The sequence below is a fragment of the Podarcis muralis genome, chromosome 7 (assembly GCF_964188315.1).
Source record: "Podarcis muralis chromosome 7, rPodMur119.hap1.1, whole genome shotgun sequence".
Taxonomy (NCBI): domain Eukaryota; kingdom Metazoa; phylum Chordata; class Lepidosauria; order Squamata; family Lacertidae; genus Podarcis; species Podarcis muralis.
The window spans coordinates 77,466,248-77,489,346 of NC_135661.1; the positions used below are offsets into that span (position 1 = coordinate 77,466,248).

The 23,099-nt window shown below is 47.3% G+C and overlaps 1 protein-coding gene across 1 annotated transcript; it reads left to right on the forward strand.

Moving 5' to 3' along the window:
- Positions 1-1,825: 1,825 nt before the first annotated feature.
- LOC114603058 (uncharacterized) lies at positions 1,826-21,892 on the forward strand. Its single transcript, XM_077932502.1, has 7 exons — positions 1,826-1,880; positions 14,099-14,212; positions 15,245-15,391; positions 16,360-16,503; positions 16,877-17,011; positions 18,539-18,697; positions 19,424-21,892. The coding sequence occupies exons 1-7, from the start codon at positions 1,826-1,828 to the stop codon at positions 20,827-20,829; spliced, it is 2,160 nt and encodes a 719-aa protein (XP_077788628.1). The 3' UTR covers positions 20,830-21,892.
- The last annotated feature ends 1,207 nt before the right edge of the window (positions 21,893-23,099 follow it).

Here is a 23,099-nt window from a genome sequence, read left to right on the forward strand (position 1 = left end):
GCACGCAGATCCAGGGAGATCTCAGATAGAGGGCCCTGCGCCTGTCTATTGGCTGGATACGCACCACACCTCTCTCAGGTATGCCAGTGGGAGTTTTAAGTGGGAGGGGGATGTGCTGTTTTCTTTCGGCGCCCGCAAACCGGATGTATCGAAGAAATGCAACCAGGCTCACAAAAGTGTAATAAGGTTGTAATAAGGACCAGCAACAGCCAGACTCTGTTGGAGTCAGAACACCTACACAAACTGCTATTGCTACAACCACAATAACCACACAAGCCAGCTCCTTTGGCCTCCTCCCTGCAGGATATGAGGCAAGGAGTTGGGTTTTTAATCTAGCTCAGGCATCTCCCTCCCAGATGCCACAGCTGCTCCCCCAGATTACATGAACATCATACATTTAAAGCACTGTGGTACCACTTTAAGCAGCCACGACTCCCCCCCCGCAAAGAATTCTGGGAGCTGTAGTTTGTTAAGGGGGTGTTTGGAGGCCCCTATTCCACTCCCAGAGCTACAGTTCCCAGAACAACTTAACAATCTATCCCTCCTATGGGGAACTCTGTTTCCAGGTCCTTGGCATCTCTGGGCAAGGCTGAGAAGGATTCCTGCCTGAAATCTAGAAAGTGTAGACCAGGGTTTCCCAATCTTGGGTCTCCAGCTGTTTTTTGAACTACATTTCCCATCATCCTTGACCTGCTAGCTCACGGTGATGGGAGTTGTAGTCCACAAACAGCTGGAGGCTCAAGGTTGGGAAACCCTAGCACAGACAATACTGAGCTGGATGGGTTGTAACTTGACTCTCTATAGGCAGCTTCTTACATTCCTAAAGCAAAGTACTGATGACCCTGAAATGAATTGGTGGGCAACCTGGAAGCACAAATCAGCAGCTGCATTGTCAATGGATGATCAGGAAACAGAACTGCCAAGCAAAATTCCTCCAGTGGATTTTGCAAGGGTCTACCTCACCTCTTTGCCCACTTCCTGCCCTGCTAGAGTGGGAAGAAGGCAAACACAGCCTTTCCCATCTCTGGCTTCCTCATCTATGACTATTTCCTCCCAATCCTGTATCTTCCTATCATTAACATCACAGGTGCCAAATTAAAGGGTTCATCGTAGCAAATGAGCAAGGTGTTTATCTTCCCCTTGGAGGATTTATGGTGTTACGGTATCCTGAAAGACCTACATTGGCTGCCAGTACATTTCCGAGCACAATTCAAAGTGTTGATGCTGACTTCTAAAGCTCTAAACGGCCTCGGTCCAGTATACCTGAAGGAGCGTCTCCACCCCCATCATTCTGCCTGGACACTGAGGTCTAGCGCTGAGGGTCTTCTGGTAGTTCCCTCCCTGCGAGATGTGAGCTTAGAGGAAACCAGGCAGAGGGCCTTCTCGGTAGTGGCGCCCGCCCTGTGGAACGCCCTCCCATCAGATGTCAAGGAAATAAACAACTATCTGACTTTTAGAAGACATCTGAAGGCAGCCCTGTGTAGGGAAGTTTTTAATGTTCTGTTAGGAGCTGCCCAGAGTGGCTGGGGAAACCCAGCCAGAAGGGTGGGGTATAAATAAAAAATTATTATTATTATTATTATTATTATTATTATTATTATTATTATTATATAACGGGAAAATCCTATAAAGTGAAGGGCATCTGGAAACCCCACATATAAAGCTGCAGCCTTCTGCCCCATTATTTCCAGAAATCAGGTCCTCTGCTGCTGAGTTATGGCCTTTCTCTTAGATCAGTGATAGCACAGATGCTGTGCATGCAGAAGGCCTCAGGTTCAACCCCAGCATCTCCAGGTAGGGCTGGGAAAGAGCACAGCTCCCAAAAATGAGTGCGGCCCAGAAAATGTGTTTCCCGGTTTTCAGCTGCGACATCTTGGATGGTACGGAATGTTCCTGCCCCAAAATATTAGTCCCAAGGGAATGCATCCCTCAGCAGAAGAAAGCTCATTCACTACTGATCAATAAGCTTAATCAGGGCTTTTTTCCGGTTAGAATGTGCCAGAACGGCGTTCCGGTACCTCTCAGGGGGGCCCTGGAAGTAGGGAGAGAGACCTGCCTAGCTTCAGCAAAGCCCTGCTGTGCCTCCAGCTCATGAGGAGACCCTCGTCAGAGCTGGGGGGCATCCTCTAGCAGTGATGGCCAAACTTGGCCCTCCAGCTGTTTTTGAACTACAACTCCCATCATCCCTAGCTAACAGGACCAGTGGTCAGGGATGATGGGAACTGTAGTCCCAAAATAGCTGGAGGGCCAAGTGTGGCCACCACTGTGTCTATGGACTTTGGAGAGGGTCTCCTCGCGAGAGCCGGTGGTGCAGCAGGGCTTTGTTGAGGCTCTTCAGCCTCCCAACTAACAGCTGACATGCGGGAAAGCCTGAACAAACCCTCTACGGCTCTGGCACATGCGAGCTGGAGAGGCAGTAGGGCTCATTAAACTGCTCAGTTGAGGCATGGAAGGCTCCCCTCCCCTCAGCTGAGCAGCCTCAACAAGCCTCTGGCTTGTGAGGACACCCCCCCCCCCACACACACACAAACCACAAAGAGGATGGGACTTTTGGGTTTGAGTCTTCTGAGGGAAGAACATTCCGGCACCTTATTTTCTAGAAAAAAAAGCACTGAGATTAATACTCTGCACTGTTGCCTCCTCAGATGAACTGGCAAGAAATTCTGCTGACGAAATCCTGTTAAGTACCTCTGAGTTCATTGCATTTATTTGTTTAGAAAAATCTGCACAATGCTTAATTAAAAAAAAAAAAACAATCCCTAAGTGGTGTACATAAAACAATGCATCACAATGATCTGTAATGTACAAATAAAAAGCAGCAACTTTTTAAACACACACACACCAAAACTATATGACCGGATAGGCTTCCTGCAACAGAAATGTTTTTAACAAGCATCTAAAATATTATAATGAGGGTGCCCTTTTATAAACATCCATTTAAAGCGCATGTCTTCTCCCAAAGAACCTGGAGAACTGTAGTTTCCTAGGGTTGCTGGGAAATGTAGTTCGGCAAGGAATAAACGACAACTTCTGGAATTTTGGGGAGGAAGCCATGTGTTTTAAATATATGGTGTGGATATGAGTGAAGAATCACCCCCCCCCCAAGTAAATGGTGGGTATTTTGGAAGTTGTTTTGTTTCTGCCGAGGGAGAATTTTTCCCAATACGTTTTGCATTTCCCCTCCCTCAGAGCACCATAGTGCATGCCTGCCCTTTCTGCTTTTGATTTGAAATTCCTTCCACATTCCACCACAGTTGCAGGTACAGCTGTTTAGGGATCCTCCAGCCCCACCTTGGCAATGGAACCGGCTATTTAAAGCTCTCTCACACACCCTGCCTACTGTGTGGTTTTGGTCTGCTGCGGGGGAAGATTTAATGGGAGGGGAGTTTTGATGGGACACGAGGTCTAAATTTGGTATCAGGGATGCCTGTGAGAAAATGTGTGAGAACGTTCTCGTCTTAGCGCATGAGGAAACACGTTTCGATCTGCAGTGCTATGCCAGTGCTATGTTGCTTAAACCATGCCAGGACAAACCAGGTCTTAACCCAAGAATCGATTTCATAGATCTAATGGGCCAGGGCATTGCATTTTGGGTAAATTAAAATGGCAGACCACCACCACGGATGGGAACTGAACTTGGCTCCTGGCTGCCCATCACTGAAAGGGCCATTGGAAGCCCAAGGAGGAGAGCAGCTGATTGCATTTGTAAAATTGAAATGCTTGGCAACTATTGAAATTCTTGGAAATACTTGTAAATATCACTTGTTGCTGGGAATGGAGGAGAAATTTAATTCAGTTCACATTCGAAGCCGAACTTGACAAATTTGCAATATGTGATCTGAAAGGCAGTTGTCCTTCAAAATTCACAATTCTCTGAATTTTGTTCTCAAAGCAAGAAATGTGTGTAAAAATGCACATATTCACAAAAATAAACATGTAAAATGCATTCTGTGTGGAGAAGATTACTTGCAAAGATGCGTTAAATCAGGCAAATCTTATACAAAAAAAGTCCATGTTGAGAGGAATTTGCACTAAAATGCCGACCAATTGTCCTGAGTAGTTTTTTTTAAAAAAATATATATCACAAAATGATGCAGAATTGCAGAGAACTGAAGATGGGGGCGAAATGAGAAACAGAAGATGCCAGCTGCATAAGAATGTAAGACAAGGCTGCTGGACCAGGCCAATGGCCCATCTAGTCTAGCATCCTTTGTTCACAGGGGCCAATCAGACTCCAAGCAGGACCTGGGCACAATAGCACCCATCTGTGATTCCCAGAAATTGGTATTCAGAGGCATAATGCCCCCGGGAGTATAGAATCACAGAATCATAGCATTGTAGAGTTGGAAGGGACTCCAAGGGTCATTCTAGTCCAACCTCCTGCACTGCAGGATTCTCAACGAGATGGCTCAGTTGGTAGAGCATGAGACTCTTCCAACATTCATTTGGATGCCCACGAGTTCTAGCATTATGGGAAAGAAATTTTTCATCTGTTCCTAGGCTTGAGACGAGGCAAGCATGGGTCTAAGCGTCTAAAAGGGGCAGATCATCCTCTGAATGGTTGTGAGGCGAAAAGGTGGGCCATCTATTTGCAGTACTATCTTGGGCAATATATCCAGAGAGGGAACAATCTTGGGACATACGGGCGGCATTTCAGGACAACTGCAGCTCCTGTGCTTTGGAGCAAGGATGATCTAATGCGCTTGGTGAATGGCGCCCCTGGAATGCAAGCAGCTCAGGGGCAAAGCGAGTCAGCAAGTGATAAACAGCGCTGGAGAATTTGGAATAAGCTTTTACAGAAACCATGCAATACTTTTCCAAGGGAGGTGGCATGCCTATTAGCTGCTTCGATCACTTCATTCTATGCCTGAGCTCCACTTAGGAGCATTTTAATCCCAATTAGCGATAGGCGATGCCAGGCTGTGCATCTCTTTGCAACCTGAAAATTATAAGTGCTGCTGCCTTTACCACATGGCACTCAAGCGGTTCGCACCACGTGTGATTGTTCTTAAATCATGGAGACGGCTGCAACTCTTACGCTTCAGGATTGAGCTTAGACTCCTGTGCCTGACTCCTCTTTCAGTTGTCTAGCAAACACTGCAGTTCTGATACAGCTGTTGGGCAAAACTCCACATTGAAAGCCACCCATTCTGAAGCTGCATTCGGAAATTCTTTATTTGGGTTTTCAGCTCTTGAGCAGGCAAACGACTCATTCCCTTGAGTGGCATGGAATTATTTGCACATTCTGGGAAGAACCAAGGGGGTCCTCAGAGCAAGGCCTTCCAGGCAAGGTTACACTAAAAGTGCCTGCATCATTGTCGTGTGCTGCCTTTAGGACTAATGATGGCCAAAATTTTGAGGGGAGTTTAAGACTGTGACATTCACAGCCGGTCCACCCAGCAGGGCCGAAGCTAGGGGGTGGTGAGGTGGCCTCCCCCCCAAATTGGCTAAAAATATGTCTATAAACAGGGACACGGGTGGGGCTGTGGGTTAAACCACAAAGCCTAGGGCTTGCCGATCAGAAGGTTGGCGGTTCGAATCCCCACGACGGGGTGAGCTCCCGTTGCTCGGTCCCTGCTCCTGCCAACCTAGCAGTTTGAAAGCACATCAAAGTGCAAATAGATAAATAGGTACCACTCCAGCAGGAAGGTAAACGGCGTCTCCGTGTGCTGCTCTGGTTCGCCAGAAGCGGCTTAGTCATGCTGACCGCATGACCCGGAAGCTGTACATCGGCTCCCTCGGCCAGTAAAGCGAGATGAGCGACGCAACCCCAGACTGGACCTAGTGGTCAGGGGGTCCCTTTACATTTACATTTACCTTTTTATGTCTATAAATAAAAATACCAATTATTGCCTCATAAGAAAAGGTTTAAAACAGAGGGTCTTTATATGATATGTGGGGGCCGTGTTTCCCCCTATTTTTCCCCCCTTGCCACATTCCTTTTTTCTTTAAATTTCACAAACTCAAAATACACACTATTTCACATTGAGTACTTAGACTCACGACATTTCAGCCAATCACAACACAACTTTCCAGGGGACAGCCAAAGCCAAATTGAATTGGGGGTTGGAGGAGAGGTGGAACGAAGAGCTAATTTGTCCGTGGCTAGGGGGCCACCTAGCAGTTCGAAAACACGTCAAAGTGCAAGTAGATAAATAGGTATTGCTCCAGTGGGAAGGTAAACAGCGTTTCTGTGTGGTGCTCTGGTTCACCACAAGCGGCTTAGTCATGCTGGCCACATGACCTGGAAGCTGTACACCAGCTCCCTCGGCCATAAAGCGAGATGAGCGCTGCAACCCCAGAGTCAGCCACGACTGGACCTAATGGTCAGGGGTTCCCTTTACCCATTTACCTAGGGGGCGTAATCTGGACAGTTCTGCCAGGGGCGCAAGATCACCTAGCTACAGCTCTGCCGCCTAGACTGCCTCATTTGGAGGACCCCACCTCGTCCTTCCTAGAAGGCAGAAGGGAGGAAGTTAAAACAGAGAGCCTTGTTGACTCTACTGCTGCTGCTAAAGAGTGGTCATTGCTCCCCCTGCCCACCTTGGAAGAAAGCTAGGAGGGGCTGGATGGCTGCTACCCCTATGAATGAAAGGATGGGTGCCTGAGATAGAGGGAGAGGTGCAGAGGAAGGGGGGGGGGTGGCTCTGGCAGATGCAGCAGTTGCCAAAAGGAGGTGTACAAGGCATCATCCAATCATTTTAGGGACTTCACTCTGGATTTGTAGTCTTTGGGGGAAAGTTGCCTTTTTCTTGTTTCCCCTGTTTCAATCAACTGAGAGTCAGAAACCCATGCAAATCACCCAGAGATCTACCAGGAAAACCTGCTCTCCCTTCCGCCCATCCCTGAACTAGAGGAGTGAATCGGTGGATTTGTAGGAGGCCTGCCTTTTCAGCAAGGGATGGGCCACGCACGCCAGTCCAGCTCTATAATTCACTAACTGGCACAGCTTGCTTTCCTAAGCCCATGGCAGAAAGCAATTCCCTTGCCTGAGGGGGTCTTCAAAAGCCAGGCAGAGAGCACACTTCTAATCCTTATTTCATGCAACCTCCTTTCTCTTTTCCTTTCCTTTCCCCTAGCAGGTCGCTGCACATTTATTGCAAGCAGATGAAAAACAACAACAACAACAAATCCAACAGGTTAAGCCTTTCCCAGCATGGTAAGGGCAGAAACGGAGTACAGCTTCCCCTGTTGAATTCCTGCCAGTGTTAAAAGTTCAGGACTCCTTTCTGCTGGGGGAAGGAAAGTGGCAAAGCTATTCTTCTTGCAATCCTTTAGTCATCACCGCCCTATCAATCTGCATTGCTAAAGCATTCGCTGCCCCTCCTTCCTCCTAGCTTGATGCTCACCTTCCTTGCCATGTGCCCTGGACTGCCCCACAGTCAATCTGTGTGTTCCCTTGGATCCTAAGACAGGCTTATTTATTGAAGAGAACTTGGGAAAGTCAGGCACACCCAATCCAAGCAGAGAACAGACTCGTGTTGGGTCCAGAGATGCCTCTCTTGCAAGAGGAGGCTGAGAAGGCTCAGTCATCTCAACCCTCCTTGTTTTAATGAGTCAGGATCTGGCCAATCTCAGAGGTGGGAGAAGGAGTCTGTATGAGTGCGACTTCCAACCACTTGACCACACAGCCTTCCAGGAACTTGGAAGAGCGCCTGGGATGAGTCCAATTCCCACCTCCACACCAGGATCCAAGCAGACCTCTAAGGCCATTGCTATGAGGTCACTATATCCAGATGAGATTCAATCACATCCCAGCAAACTTTGGTTGCACATTTAAAGCTAATTTGGAGCCCTTGGGCAGCAAACCTGCTGTTCCCCACTCAAAAACGTGTGGGTTGTGTTTTTTTTGTAGTAAGTAGGGTGATGGGAGAATACAATTTAAATTGTGCTTGAGGCCATGCCATCTTACCTCTCTACAAATAAATTGGGATAGATGTTCAATGGATAGCCCACATCATCTAAGCTCCCCGCAAACTCTGTGGAAACAAATTAGAACGAATATTCAACAAAGAGGTTGTCTGGAAAGGATCCAACTTTGCTGGCTTAGATCAGTGTTTCTCCCTCTTCTATTTGGGAGTGCTTTGTCAGGCAGATAAAAACAAGGACTGGAGAGCTACAAAAGTATCTTCCCCCCCCCCCCCCAAAAGAGTGGCCCATACAAAATTCCCGAGTGAGAGAGGAATCACCAAAAAAGGGAAGAAAACCAAACCAAACCTTGGTCTAAAATCTGCACTATTGACTAATTTATATATGGACTGCTACACATTTAGAAATGCTTACTACAGTTTAAATAGAAATCCAGTACATCTCATTGCAGTGGTGAAATCTGGGTTGTGTCCAGCAACGTCATCTCATTCATGCAAGGGCTTCTGCTTGTGCAATGGTAGATTCCCCACCCTCTCTTCCCTCTGTGCACCCCCATCTATTCTGGGGTCACCCCAACCTTCTGGAGCAGATTTGAGGGGGGCACAAGGAGAAAATAAGGAGGGAAAGTTCCGCTGTGGAGCAGGAAGTCCTTACGCAAATGAGATGACTTGGTTGGATGCCAAAGTGTCCCAGATCATACCACTTGTGGATAGTACATCTGTATGGATCTTTCCAATGTAAATTGGAGCTCTGTGGACACTGCCACGAGAAGGTGGTTTATCAGACTCTTACAAGGGACATTTTTATTGCACGCTGTAAATCAGCAAAACTAATCCCAGTTCTATTTCAACAACTCTGTGGAAGAGATTGGAAAGGATTGCAAAAACCTCTTTCGGACATTCCCTCCAGAGGTAAATCAACGCCCCAAGATTTTGACATTCATCTTCTCAACAGCTGTAATAATTCTAACTGTTCAACCTCAGTGTTTGAGCGGTTCAGTTTTTATCTCTGGAACTCAGATGCCTTGGGATGATGAGCTACACTTCTTGAATGGCAGCAGGTTCTGCAGATTCAGAGGGAAGCCACTGCACCATGCACTTGATTGTGTTTCAAGACACAGCATTCTGGTCAGACTCCCTCATGGGTCATAGAAATCTGCCTTATACCGAGTCAGATTTTGCTCCATGCAGCTCATTAACATCTACACTCGCCAACAGCACCTCTCCAGGGTGTCAGACAGGGAGCTTCTTCCCACCCTACTTGGACATGCCAGGAATTTAATTTGGGCTCTCCTGCTTGCAAGCCTACTGAGCTACAGCTCTTCCTCAAGAGAAAACTGTTGTCTAGTAGTGAATGATGCTGGAGAATCTGGGCCTTGCTTCTCATTGCTTCTCTTCATAGATTCAGGACAGATAAAAGGAAGCACACAGTTCAGCTTAGGAACTTGCTCCCATGGGAGGCGGTGGCGGCCATGAATTTGGATGGCTTTCAAAGAGGATTGGATACATTCATGGAGGAGAGGGCTGTCAATGGCTGCTAGCCGCAGTCGGAGGCAGGAATGCTTTTGAATACCAGCTGCTGGAAACCACAGGAGGGAAGAGTGCTAGAGTCTTGTTTTGTGGGTTTCCCCCCAGGTATCTGGTTGGCCGATGTGAGAACAGGATACTGAACCAGGTGGGCCACTGGTCTGATCCAGCAGCTCTTCTTATGTTCTGATTGCCTTTCTCTTTCTCCCTGCTTCAGTTTCTCCCTCTCTGTTGCTTTTTGTATCCTTTCCTCCAACTTTCCCTCCCATCCTAACCTGACTGGCTGGATTCCTGAAGCCTGACACATCCCCGCCTTCCCATCCATCCTTTGGGATGCTCCAAACATCTCCTCCTGAAATCCTGGCCTGTGACTCACCTTGATACCAGGTGGGTCCGGTCCAACGTGTCCTCTGGTGCCACGCTTTTCGCTCACGTGCCTGGCAACCCTCATGTTCACTGTCCCCTCCCAGCCATTGTGAAAGCAGCAGAGCCCAGCCTGGGACCAATTGGGAGTTCAAAGTGGCACCTTTGTTTGGGGCTGGTCCTTACGGAAGGGCAGGATTGGGTGGGAGTATTTAGGAGGTTATTAAAGGCAGTGCCAGGCAGCAGGTCAGAGACAGGGGCTCAGGACACAGCAAGGAGCTTAGAGCTGTTTCAAGATGGCCAAGACTTGGGCAATTTTGCTGCTACCTGCTCTCTTCTACCAAGGTAAACTAAAGATGGATTGATAGGAAATACTATTGTTGTTATTATTATTAATTTTTATAATTAGTTCAGCTTTCAGCGGTGCAGGCAAGGCCGGATTAAGACCTTTAGAGGCCCCAGGCACTTTAAAGGTTTCGGTTGCCCCCATATATATCTGATTTAAAACATAAACAATAAACAATAACAAACCATAATTTTTTTTTTAATTTCTTGAAAGGAAACTTACGGAAAGACGGAAAATAATGTTTGTTTTTGTATACTTCCACTTTATTCCATGATACGAACAATTTATTTACTAGTTTACAGCCAAATTTTGTGCTTTAATTAATAGAGATGAATTTTCTCTCAGAATTTGTAAACTGAAAAGCAGAGTTGCGGGTCCACAGAAAAACTGACAGTGGAAAATTTCTGTGGTGCCCCCCTTCCCTTGATACTGTAGCACATGCTCATTTTGCTTAATGGTTCATCCATCTCTGGGGGCAGGTTTGATATTGCAGGATCACGAGCGCTTTTTCGTCAGTCCTGCTTTTTTATCCTTTTGACATCATCTTAAATCTTACATTTGGCATGCTTTTCCTGCTACAAGATATTTCAGTGATGGATGGGATTGTCCTGTAAGTCTGTAATGCAGAGATGCCCAAAATATTCCCTCCTCGGTAGCTGCTCCTGTAACAGTGGTTGAATCTACAGCAGTTGCCCAGTGATATTGTTTAGTTCTAGCCAAGCAGAGTTTGGCATCATCTGCACTTAAATGCATTTAAATTCCCAGAGTTACCTGGGAAGCGGGATGGATGGTTAAACCACTCTGGGAATGGTAGCTCCATGAAGGGAATATGGGCCGCCTAACAGCTCTCAGCACTTTGGACACAAACTACAGCTCCCAGGGATCTGCAAGGTAAGACAGGACTGTTTTAAGTGGTATAATAGTGTTTGAAATGTAGCTAGTGCAGACGTGGATTCCTGCAATTCAAATCTCCCTTAAGGAGCTATGACCTCACTGCTTTGTTGCTTTTCCAGTCTGCTGGCAACCCTAACTAAGTGAACCAAGGCTAAAGAGATGCAGTTCACTCCAGGCTACTGCAGCAATGAGGTGGACAAGCTAAATCATGAAATAAGGCTTCTTGCATTGAGACCTGACCTGCTTCTCCAGCAAAGTTCAAAGTTCTTTAATTGTGCTATTGAGGACCAGTGTTTGCTGGAGAAAAACAGTGGCAGAGCATGTGTTCTGTATGCAGGAGGTCCAAAGTTCAATTCCCAGCATTTCCAGGTAGAGCTGGAGAGCTGAAATCCTGGAGAGCAGCTGCCACTCAGTGTAGACAATACTGACCAAGATGGACCATAAGGTCCGTCTCAGTCTAAGGCAGCTTATTAAATAACTAAATTTTTAGACCCCCTTTGTCTGAAAACCACAGGGCAGTTTGCAATATAGAACCCAAATGTCAACAACCAACATAATACCTATACCTCATAAATACTGAAAGAGTTAGAATCATGGTTAGAACATGGTCTGAGAACGCCAAGGTTGCAGGTTCGATCCCCGTATGGGAGAGCTGCATATTCAGGTTGGACTAGATGATCGTCAGGATCTTTCCAACACTTTAATGCTGTGATTCTATGACCTGTAGAATTGGAAAGATCCCAAGGGGCATCTAGTCCTATGCAGACCTTATAATAATACATAATAAAATGCAGATGATTGTAACAGCAACAGCATCAAAAACAAGGGAGGCAAGAATCAGCAACCAGGTAAAAAAAATGCAAAACCCCCCAATGTACAAATACCTTATATTTTCTCAAGCCAAAGACAGCGCTTAATCCTAGCCACTGCACAGAAAATGGCAGACCTTCCTAGTTCTTGCCTGGGAGCAGTGGCGTAGCGTGGGGGGTGCAGGGGGGGCCGGCCGCACCGGGCGCAACATCTGGGGTTAGGGCAAATCCACAGGTTAGGGGGCGCAAATCCACGGGTTAGGGGGCGCAAATTACTTGCCTTGCCCCGGGTGCTGACAACCCACGCTACGCCACTGCCTGGGAGCTTTCCTTTTCTTTCCCAATCTTTCAGTCTGGGCAATCTTCACTTCCATCCCTCTCACTCCCCACAGTTCCTTCCCCAAATCCACCCACCACCTTACTGTTTCTGTAGCTTCTGTAGCAAGGAGAGGGAGAGAGATGACTGGGAGGCAGCGTGGGGAAGCCCCACCCTGAGAATGACTTGTCCCAAATTTGACATAAACACCCAGAAGGTGCCTCCTCCTCCTCCTCCACGGACAGGGATTTTACAAAACACCTTATGACAGAAAGAGGACAATTAGCAAACAACGTGATTCTCTGGCTTCCCAGGTTCTCTGGTCCAGGAATTCTGGAGACCAGAATAATTATGTGGGGTGCGGTTCCATGCATGTGTCCCAGAAACTTATTCTCTTTTGTTCTTGTTGTTGTTGTCTTTAAAAATTGGAGCCTCATCTTTGAAACAACAACAACAAAAAGGAGACGAAGTTTCTAGTCCTCATGGGAGGAGCCACTATAGAAGAAACAAGGAACCTGGTGTCTTCCAGATGTTGTTGGACCAAAACTCCCATCAGCCTCAGCTGGCATGGCTAATGGTCAGGGATAGGGTGTGTGTGAGCTTCAAGTATCTTGAGTGCCCCCCCCTTTTCTCCATGCCCGCCCTCTCTAATTGAGAAGGAAGTGGGAGCCTGCCTTTGCCATGTTTCTGCTCCCAAAATTTCCAAAGCTGCATGTTAAAAGTTCACTATGTGGGGATTAATTTCTCTTTAATATCTTCCTGCACTGGGTGTTTATTCTGAAGTAAGTCCTACTGAACTGGGGACTCATGCACACAACCAATGACTTTAAACAGTCCTGGCTTCTGCCAAATAACCCTGAGAACTGTAGTTTGTTAAGGGTGCCAAGCAGCCCCCCCCCCCAGCCGGAACTCACTGGAACTGCCATTGCTATTATATGGGAACAAGGGTTCATGGTGAGCTCCAGCACCTCTTTTTCTAGAAAAATAGCACTGATGCTGAGAGTTGTTAGAGACCTTTATTCCACCCTCAGAACTACAATTCCCAGAACAGTTTAACAATAAACACTTCTTCCCAGGGGACTGCAACCCTGGGGTCTCCTAAGAGCTCTCAGCACCTGTAAGAAACTGCAGCTCCCAGGATTCCATGGAGGAGAAGCCATTTTATGGAGAACCTTGACACCTGCCAACTATTTATTCAGCATTCATTCTGATTTGATCGTGGGGAGGTTACATAAAGCGGGATGGTTATCCCATGCTTTCTGGGATAGCATTTTCTTGTCACTTTTCAGACCATTCCACAAAGGCATTCCACAGAGGTTCAATGCAGTCATTTGATGTTCATTGGGTGCCAGCTAAGGTTTACAATGCCTGCTGTTGACCGACACGCACCCTGCAATATCAGTCCAGGAATAAAAATCTTGGAGAGATAAGCACTTCGCACTTGCCGACTCTTGCTTATTTATTTTAAACTGCGTGTGATGCAAGCGAAATCCATTATGCAAAGAACTGTGGAAGTGATACTCGTGGTGTGCAATGAGAAAGAATAAAATCTGATGAGCCTGCATGACATATTCCCAACGTGCTCCTCGTTGCGTAACTCAGTTCCACAGCTGAGCAGCCAGCAGGTGGCATCCAACAGGCACAGTTTTCCCTCGCAAAGGCTTCGACCCACAGACATGAGACTCTTAATCTCTGGGTCGTGGGTTCAAGCCCCACATTCGACAAAAGATTCCTGCATTGCAGGGGGTTGGACTAGATGACCCTCACGGTCCCTTTCAACTCTACAATTCTGGATCTGGGGGAATTTATCAGAATGCATCAAAGTAAAAGTCAAACAAAAATATGGATGAGCCCAAAGCCTCCCCATACTGGGGGAAAGCACACCTGGTGAATATCTGCCTGTTGCGCAGATGCTAAAGGGCGGAGTGGAGGAAGCAGCCTTAGACCTGACCAATTTCTCTCCGTCCTCTTCCAGCCTTTTCCTTGCAATGCAACACGTGTCACGGTGAGTACGATTGCTTAGGAGAGAACGTGACGTGCGAAGATCCTTCAGCCAGCTGCTCAACATCTGTCCGAAAGGCTTATGTCGGTAAGCATCATTTTTAGCGGTGGTCATGCATACTTCTTGTTTGTTTTGTAAAGACTGTGGGTCATTCATACACACAAAACATGTTCGTTCTAGAAACAAACAGATTAGAACAGCGTTCTAATGTCGTGATCGGGGCTAAATAAAGTCACAAGCCAGTGAGCTAGCTTTCGAGCTTCACAGAACTCTTCTTCATATTGGGCTTGGTGATCAACAATAAAAAGTCTGGGGTTGGGGTGAGCAGAATGTTGCTGTTAGAGAGTGTAGTAGAGGAAATCTGAGGTTTCAGGTCTTGCCTTTATCACCATGCCATCACCATTCTTTCTGGGCAAATTTGAGGTTGGGGCATGAGAAAACTACACTAACTAACCTATCCTGAAACCTGCCAATTGTTCTGGGAGCTGAGCATGTGTGTGTGTGTCTCTCCTTGCAATAGAAAACTCAAGTTGTGAGTGCCAACAGGAATCCCAAACTTTGGGGTTCGTAATTAATGTTAAGTAGGAACCCCATGCTTGACATATCAGCTACTCAGTTTGTGGGGTGCTACAAAATGTGGGGGGTTTGCTGCCCCCCCTGAAAAAACCCTGCAAAACTTTGGCACAGGTTTGCAGAGGACCCCAAATTTGGGGTTTGTAGTTCATGGGCCCCCAACAGGATTGTAGTGAAAAGAGGCGATGAGAAACAATAGCAAGCTATCGGCAAGTTTGGGGAAAATCCATGGTTTGCAGAAGTGTCAATGGGCAGCAGAAGTGGGTCAGCAGAGGTGGAGGTGGTAGTGATGCCCAATGGTCAGGCCAAGTAGACCTTCCTCAGTGCATGACCATAGCAGGCTTAAGGCAGGGCCCTTCTTGGCCCAGCCTGACTCTCAAAGAGTCACTTCTGAGAGTTCCCCTGCTTGATTTGCCCTAATATATAGTAGTGTGGGAATGAAATGAAAGGTACCTCTGGGTTTCATACAGCAAAAGGAAAACTGGGCTCGGGTTCCAGTTTGTGAAATGCTGCGTTAACTACAACATTGTTTCTTTCCCTGTCCAGGCTTCCTGGAATTCCAGTCGGTGAGGAAAGGCTGTGCCCCCCAGCTGTTTCCCCACGAATCCATCTCCCTCAACTCTCACCTCATGTCTCTTTCGTACCAGGCACGCTACTGTGCTGAGGATGGCTGTAACAATGAGACCTACTTTGGTGAGTCGTGTGGCTGCCGGCAAACAAAATGAAACCAGGTTGAAAAATTTGGGGGTGGGGTGGGGTGGATTTTGAGGGAGGCTGAAAGCGTATTGAGATGATACATGAAATTTCCAAGAGAGAGTTACCTAGAGGTCCACCATTGTTACCTGTTTTCTCTTGAGGTGTGTAGGAACTTGTTCTACTGTATGAATGCGATGAATAAATATGACAAGGGTGAAGTTTGCATTCCTTGCCTTGCCTGCAAAGTGATTAGCATGTTGGACCAAGACCTTGGCCAGGGTTCGACACCACACTCAGCTATGAAGCTCACCTTGGGCCAGTCAACTCACTCTCAGCCTGGCCTACCTCTCACGGTTGTTGTGAGCATAGAATGGGGATTGATTGATTGATTGATTGATGGATTGTATTTCTATTCTGCTTTTCATTCAAATGAATCTCAAAGCGGCTTACAACCAATAAATAGCTGTAACTTAATAAAACATAATAGCACATTGCAAATACAGCACACATCATATAAAATAATTAACGGATTTTCAATAAAACAGTTGCAATCTATTAAAAAAACCTTAAAACACCAACTGAAAAATAAGCTAAACCTCACAATTATGGCAAGTCATGCGATTAACAAATCAATGTGGCATTTAGAATCTATAAAACAATATTAAAAACATTCACAAAATAGCAACTGAAAATATAAGCTAAGCACTTAAATTCATTCACACAATCTCTGCGCCCCCGTGACTCATAACCTTTCACTCTGTTCAGTTCATTAACTCCCTTGAGCTCCTTGGAGGAAAGGTAGGATTTAAATGAAATAAAGAAAGTCATTTTTAAAAAATAAAAAACGCTCCTATGTTCCCTTGCTGATTGCCCATAGGATGCCACCCCCCCTGCCCTCCTTTGCCATCTCACTGTGCTCTCCCTCCCTAAGCACATGCTAACCCCCACCTCCTGTCTCCCCCCAGTCTCCCATCCTGCCCCTGTCAATCACATGCGCTGCCACAGCTGTGCCACCCAAGGAGCCTGGTGCCCCGAAGCTTCTCGCACTCAGATCAGCTGTGCTGGGGATCAGGACCAGTGTTTGGATCTTGCCGTCACCGGAAAACTGGGTGAGTTGGTGGTGGTGGTGGGGTGGTAGGCAGTGCAGGATGTGTGGGGGAGGGAGAGAGGTGAGGTGTTTTTCGGAAGAGGGAGGGACCCGTGGAGATGTGGGAGGAGACACAAAGGAGAGAAACCTGGCAAATCACAACTGGGGATAAGAGTCTGCTGGATCACTGTGGCCAACCAGAGGCCTGTGGGAAGCTTGCAAGCAGGACCCAACCACAAGGGAGCGCTGTCCCCTCCTGATGTTTCCAGCAACTGCTGTTCAGAAGCATTACTGCAGAACATAGTCACCATGACCATCAGCCACTGATAGACTTCCCCTCCTCCATGATGGGTTCTGCAGTGTCTTATGTCTTTCGCTGTCAATTATGCCTGCAGGTCCGTATGACAACATGAAGATGAAGGGCTGCACCAACCTCCCACGGTGCCAGGAGACCTTGAGCTTCCACTCTGCAGACCGTACCATCCATGCCAGCTGCTGCTCAACAGCCCTCTGCAATACCTTCAACCCAGGTAACTACTAAACTTGATAGCCGGGCATCAGATATAGAATTGTATGGTATAGGATCAATTTGTTTTCTTGTGACAGTGGGTTCCCCAGCATGCTAAGCCACCCTCAGTCCTTATCTCATACATCTGCAACAGTTGTGGTGTGGCCTTGTGTCCTCCCAATGTTCTTGGTAGAGCACAGCCATCATGACTAGCCGTCATTGATTGCCTTTTCCTCCATGAATTTCTCCAGTCCTCTTTTTGTTGTGTTGTTGTGTTTAGTCGTTTAGACATTTCCGACTCTTCATGACCCCATAGACCAGAGCATGCCAGGCACTCCTGTCTTCCACTGCCTCCCGCAGTTTGGTCAAACTCATGTTGGTAGCTTCAAGAACACTGTCCAACCATCTCGTCCTCTTTCTTCCCCTTCTCCTTGTGCCCTCCATCTTTCCCAGCATCAGGGTCTTTTCCAGCGAGTCTTCTCTTCTCATGAGGTGGCCAAAGTATTGGAGCCTCAGCTTCAGGATCTGTCCTTCCAGTGAGCACTCAGGGCTGATTTCCCTCAGAATGGATAGGTTGGATCTTCTTGCAGTCCATGGGATTCTCAAGAATCTCCTCCAGCACCATAATTCAAAAGCATCAATTCTTCAGCGATCAGCCTTCTTTATGGTCCAGCTCTCACCTGGAGCAGGAACCGGCAAGCCACTCCAGTATCCCTGCCAAGAAAACTCCATGGACAAAGTCCTCTTTTAGACCTATCCAACTTGGTGGCCATCACTGCTTCTTGGGGGGCCGAGTTCCATAGTTTAACTATGCTCTGCATGAAGAAGTAACCTTCTTTTCCCTGTTCTGAATCTTCCAGTGTTCAGCTCCATTGGATGCCCATGAGTTCCAGTGTTGGGAGAGAGCGAGCAAGACCTTTCCTCTAGCTCCCTTTTCCCCTGCCAGGCTACCTGGACTGGCAGTGTCCATAAGAAGTCCAGTTGCAGCAGACTTAACTTAAACTTACAATAACTTATAATAGGTCTAAATCGTATTGCTATATACAGAACACCACACCAGAAGGAAGAGAGATAGAAAGAGAAAGTAAAACCCAGGATCCTTCTTTTATAGTCAGCATGACCTTGAAGAAGAGGTAACAGAACCATTTTCAGCCAGCTGTACTCAGCTTCTCTGAAGGAATAACCTAAACATCATGAACCTTCTGCTTGTTTCTTTCACACAAAGAAGCTTCCAGAACCCTCTTGAATTAATCAGAATAGGAAAGATTTCTTCTGCACTAAGAAATGCAAACTGACAAAGGAATCAGGCAGTCTTTTGGGTACTCTGTCCCCATTGCTTAGGGCTTTGTGAATCGAGGCAATAACTTGGTCTGGTAAAAAATAGGCAGCCAGGTCCACTCTTGCAGCAAGGAAATAGCACGCACTCCTTGTAGCTGGAAGCGGGTCCAGTCCACAACCTGCTGCTTGTGCAAATGGCAGGAGGATTCCTGGTTGTTACGACTCAGGCATGCCTCATGGCTGTTTCTTTCACTTTTCTCTCTCCTTCCAGATCTTCATGTCCAAAGCCAGGCAACGAACGGGCTAGAATGCTATAGCTGTGTGGATGACAATGGCTCTGGGTCTGGGTGCTCCAAAAAATCAATCTCCAAGGTGCAATGCACAGGCATCCACAACATGTGCTTGGAGGGGATTGGCAACAGCCGTAAAGGTGAGTGTTGATCTGCAAGACTCCCTACACTTAAGTTCCGGTGCCATCCTGGTTAGGCAGATGTGGCAAGCATTTTTTTGAAAGTCCATATTCCTTCCAGAAACAGCAAAACCAGAGTCAAGAGTGGGCAGGACACTTGCCCCCCCCCCCCGTTCATATCCAAAGGTGTAGTAGTCTGAGGTCGGGTGAGGGTTGAAGACTTGTTACTCTTTCTGTGTTAGGGTCCCTGTCTCCAGCATCTGAGAGCTGCCCAACCAGCATAAAATGGGAACTTTTTAGTCACTGGGAAGAAGTCTTTTCAACCCTTTGCATTGACTACAGTCCAAAAAAGTGCAAGGGGGGGTGAGTCAGACGCTGAGGATTGGCCCCTAGGGCCACTCTGGAGAAGGTGCACAAGAAAAACTCTGAGTTGTTGCTCCATGTGCTGCAGAGCTGAATGTTTAGGTACACCAAAAGAATAAGGTGCTTCAGTTTCAGGAGATTAGTGTGCAAGTTCTGTCGCATGCACTGGGCACCAAAACCCACCCACAAAGGTTAAGCCACTCTAAAAGAAATTGTAGGAGCTCTCCAAATCGTTTTCCAGCCACATGGCATTTGAGATTTAAGGTGTGCGATAAGGGGTGCAGTTCACACTCGCCGGGGGAGAGTAACCACAACAGCCTTGTAGGGAGCAATAAACCCTTTTGACTAATTGTCTCTGTTCCCTTTTCTTTTCTTCACCTGCAGCTGGTAGGGATTTGGGCCTAGTGACCTTCAAAGGCTGTGCCTCCCCAGCCATGTGCCAGAGCTCTCTCCTGGCTTTGGTACAAGAGCTGGACAACGCCGACGTCATGTGTTGCCAAGGCAACCTCTGCAATGACCGCATCGTTGACGGCGTGGTGACGCAGCGCATAGTCCCTGCGGACAGCGCTGACACCACGACGGTGGCAGAGTGCGCCACCCCCACGCCATCTGGCACTGCACCAAATCCTGACTGCATCTACGATGATGAGGATGAAGACAGCGCCATGGTTGCCCACGTCCCCGCTGGTGCAGACCTGTCTCCCGGGAGCCACGTCGATAATGAGACGGCCCACAAGGTCAATGAGAAGGAAGGGAGTGAGTCTTTGGTCAATGAAGGCGACCGTAACCACTCAACAACTGCAGGCGAACACGTCGTCAATGAGAATATCGTTGGCGATCACACAGAGGGCCACACCGTCTCCCCCGCAGGCAACACAGACTCTGAGGACATGGCAGTGGGCAGTTCCTCAGCTGCCACAAACTTGGACGAGAGCAACGCCGGCACCAACGCCACCTCTTCTGGCAATCATGGCAGTGTTGTTGTGCTGGTGCCCGTCGTAGTCCCCAAGAAGAATGCCACTTCTGCCACTGCTACCACCACCTCCTCTTCCTCCTCAGAAACAAGCGGCGGCAACATGGTTGTGGTGGCTTCCAACGATGATGAAGAATGTGAGGCAGAAGAAGAGGCCGTCAGCACCGGGCAGCAGTTCATGACTGGTAAGGAGGCAAACCGTGAAGATTCGGCCGCCACCCATCCTTCAGGTGTGTTCTACGAAAGTGAAACCCGGCCACATGGGTCTGCTCACTCTCCTGCTACTGGTACCACAGGAAACACCAATGTGGACCACACTGGCCACGCTACTACTAGCAGTGAAACCTTTGCTGTCGGTGGCAATCACGGAGATGCCAGTGGCGAGCACGTCACCGTTGACGGTAGCACTCCCCAGCCAGGCCATGCCACCAGTGGCTCCACCACGGGAGGAAAGGTGGAGGCAGGTGCCCCTGTTGTGATCACCGCCAACGCACCAGCCGCCACCAGCAGTCCTGACGGAGCAGTCCTCGTTTCTGGAGCAGCAGCTGGCACTCCACGCCCCAAGAAGAAGATCCCATGCAAGCGGCCCGGGCCCCAAAGCCGACCCGGCGTGAACCTGGCATCCGCACCTGGAGCTGAGAGCCGAGGCGTGGAAGACACTGCCACCAAGAACCCTGAACCCTCGTTGTTCAGTGATGCTAAGCAGCCGGAGCTCAATGCAGGGGGGAAAGGCAGCCTTGACAATGGGGCTTTGGGCGTTGTCTCCAACTTGGGCCTCTTCTGTTTCACTCTCCTGTTGGCTGCCCTGTTGCATTGAACCCACAGAGGCTGGGATTGGGGTTAGGTCTGTTGATTTGTTTTAGACAATGCTTTTTTCTGAAAAAAAATATATTTCGGGGTACTCTCATTTTGACTCAAGAAAACCACCATTTTATCGTTCAAATAGGGGGAAATAAATACAGTAAATGGACAAAAGTACAAAGAACGTGGATTACCTCATATTACACAGCTGTCAACTCACAGTAACTTCCACAGTGGCATGAGGTTCTGTCTGAGACCCAGGAAACACCAGGAACAGAAATGAAGCTGCCATCGGAGGTGGTAACAATGAAACTGACCAATCACCATGCTAGATTCCAACTCCTACTTCACACATGAAACGCTCGCTTCTGTCTGAGACTCAGGGAACACTGTGACAGGAAATGAGGCCGTCATCAGAGGTAGCAATGTGCTAGTGAAGAAACTAATATTTTTTTTAAAAAAATAGTTTCTTCTTCTGTTAGATTCACAAAATGTCTAGGGGTACGCGTACCCCTGTGTCCCCCCCAGAAAAAAGCACTGGTTTTAGAACCAAGGAGTATGGCTGTCCACCCCTTTATCTAGTGCCATTTCCTTTCGTAAAAGAACATTCGAACCCACACAGGGTTTAAAGGAGAAGTGTAATTCAGAATAAAATTTGGAATGCTTGGGTTTTGCATGAAAGTATGCATGGATGTGTGAGAGAATATGCACAAATGTATAAAACAAATGGCATCTTGCTCCCTCCTGGTAGGAAAAATGGGATGAGGCTCCGTGTCTTTAATATACCGTACAAGACCCTTGGCCGAAAGAAGAGTCTTGCTTAGATTCAGGCTGACCTGGGAACTCCTCCTGGACTGATTCGGGAGGTGGGGTGCCATATTAACATGTTGTTAGAAAAGTATATATTCCACATAACCAACAGGATACACAAGTAGACCAGTTAACCCATAACATATTGGTAGGTCTGTTTGTTTTCATATGCTGCTAGTGAGGTTTGTACAGTTCACTCAGCTGTGCCAATAATGCGCAGTGACGGGCAACTGCAAGCACACATTGACACACACTATATTTATTAGGAATTCTACAATTGGATGTTTATTATTATTATTTTTTTACAATTATATATATATTCCAGATACACAGAGCAAAGCTCAGTCGGTCACAAACAAAACTCAGGACTCCTCCAAGCTCAGGAAGGCGACTCTGAGCTCCAGGGTCAATTCAGTCCCATCTAGGCATTGTGAAGGCTAATTGCAAAATACAGCAAATGGAGAGGAGCATCCATATTCCACTGGGGGGGGGGGGCTTTAAAATGATTTTTTATTCTGCATTCATGATGGCTTGTGCTCAGGATACTATCAGGGCAGTCTGACATGATCTTGCTTTCAGTACCGTTTGTACATGCAAAAGTTCTAGGGCGATCACACAGCTTCCTTTCCAATCAGTGCATATCCTGTAACTACCTGGTGAAACCCCTTAACTATTTATATCACCAATGTTCTGGTTTATTTTTGTACCACTTTTTATTGCACTGTGGTCCCTCCGGGGAGCATTCATGTGGTAGAATTGGGGAAGCATTGCGAAACATCTAATAAAGTAGAATGAACCTACCACTAAGGCATTTTTCTTGGGTCAAAAGCATGTTGCAAAGCACACCTGTGATAAAATGCCGGTCGAGGGGGGGGGAGCTCTGGTTGCACAGTGGGACCGAGGTATAAAATCACCCAAATCCAAAATGTGACAAATATCCTGAGGAACGCACCTCCCACCTCTGCTTTGGTCCAGTATATCTGAAGGAGCGTCTCCACCCCCATCTCTCTACCTGGACACTGAGGTCCAGCACCGAGGGCCTTCTGGCGGTTCCCTCACTGCAAGAAGCCAAGTTACAGGGAACAAGGCAGAGGGCCTTCTCGGTAGTGGCGCCCTCCCTGTGGAACGCCCTCCCACCAGATGTCAAAGAGAACAACAACTACCAGGCTTTTAGAAGACATCTGAAGGCAGCCCTGTTTCGGGAAGCTTTTAATGTTTGATGTATTATAGTATTTTAATATTCTTTTGGAAGCTGCCCAGAGTGGCTGGGGAAGCCCAGCCAGATGGGCGGGGTATAAATAATAAATTATTATTATTATTATTATTATTATTATTATTATTATTATTATTTGTGCATTAGCCAGAGAAAAAGGATGTTCGATGTCACAACACTTGGAATTTCCCTTGAGATAAATACAGACAGAGCACAAACTACCCCTTAATCCTTCTCCCCAACAGAAACAAAGTTTGTTTAGG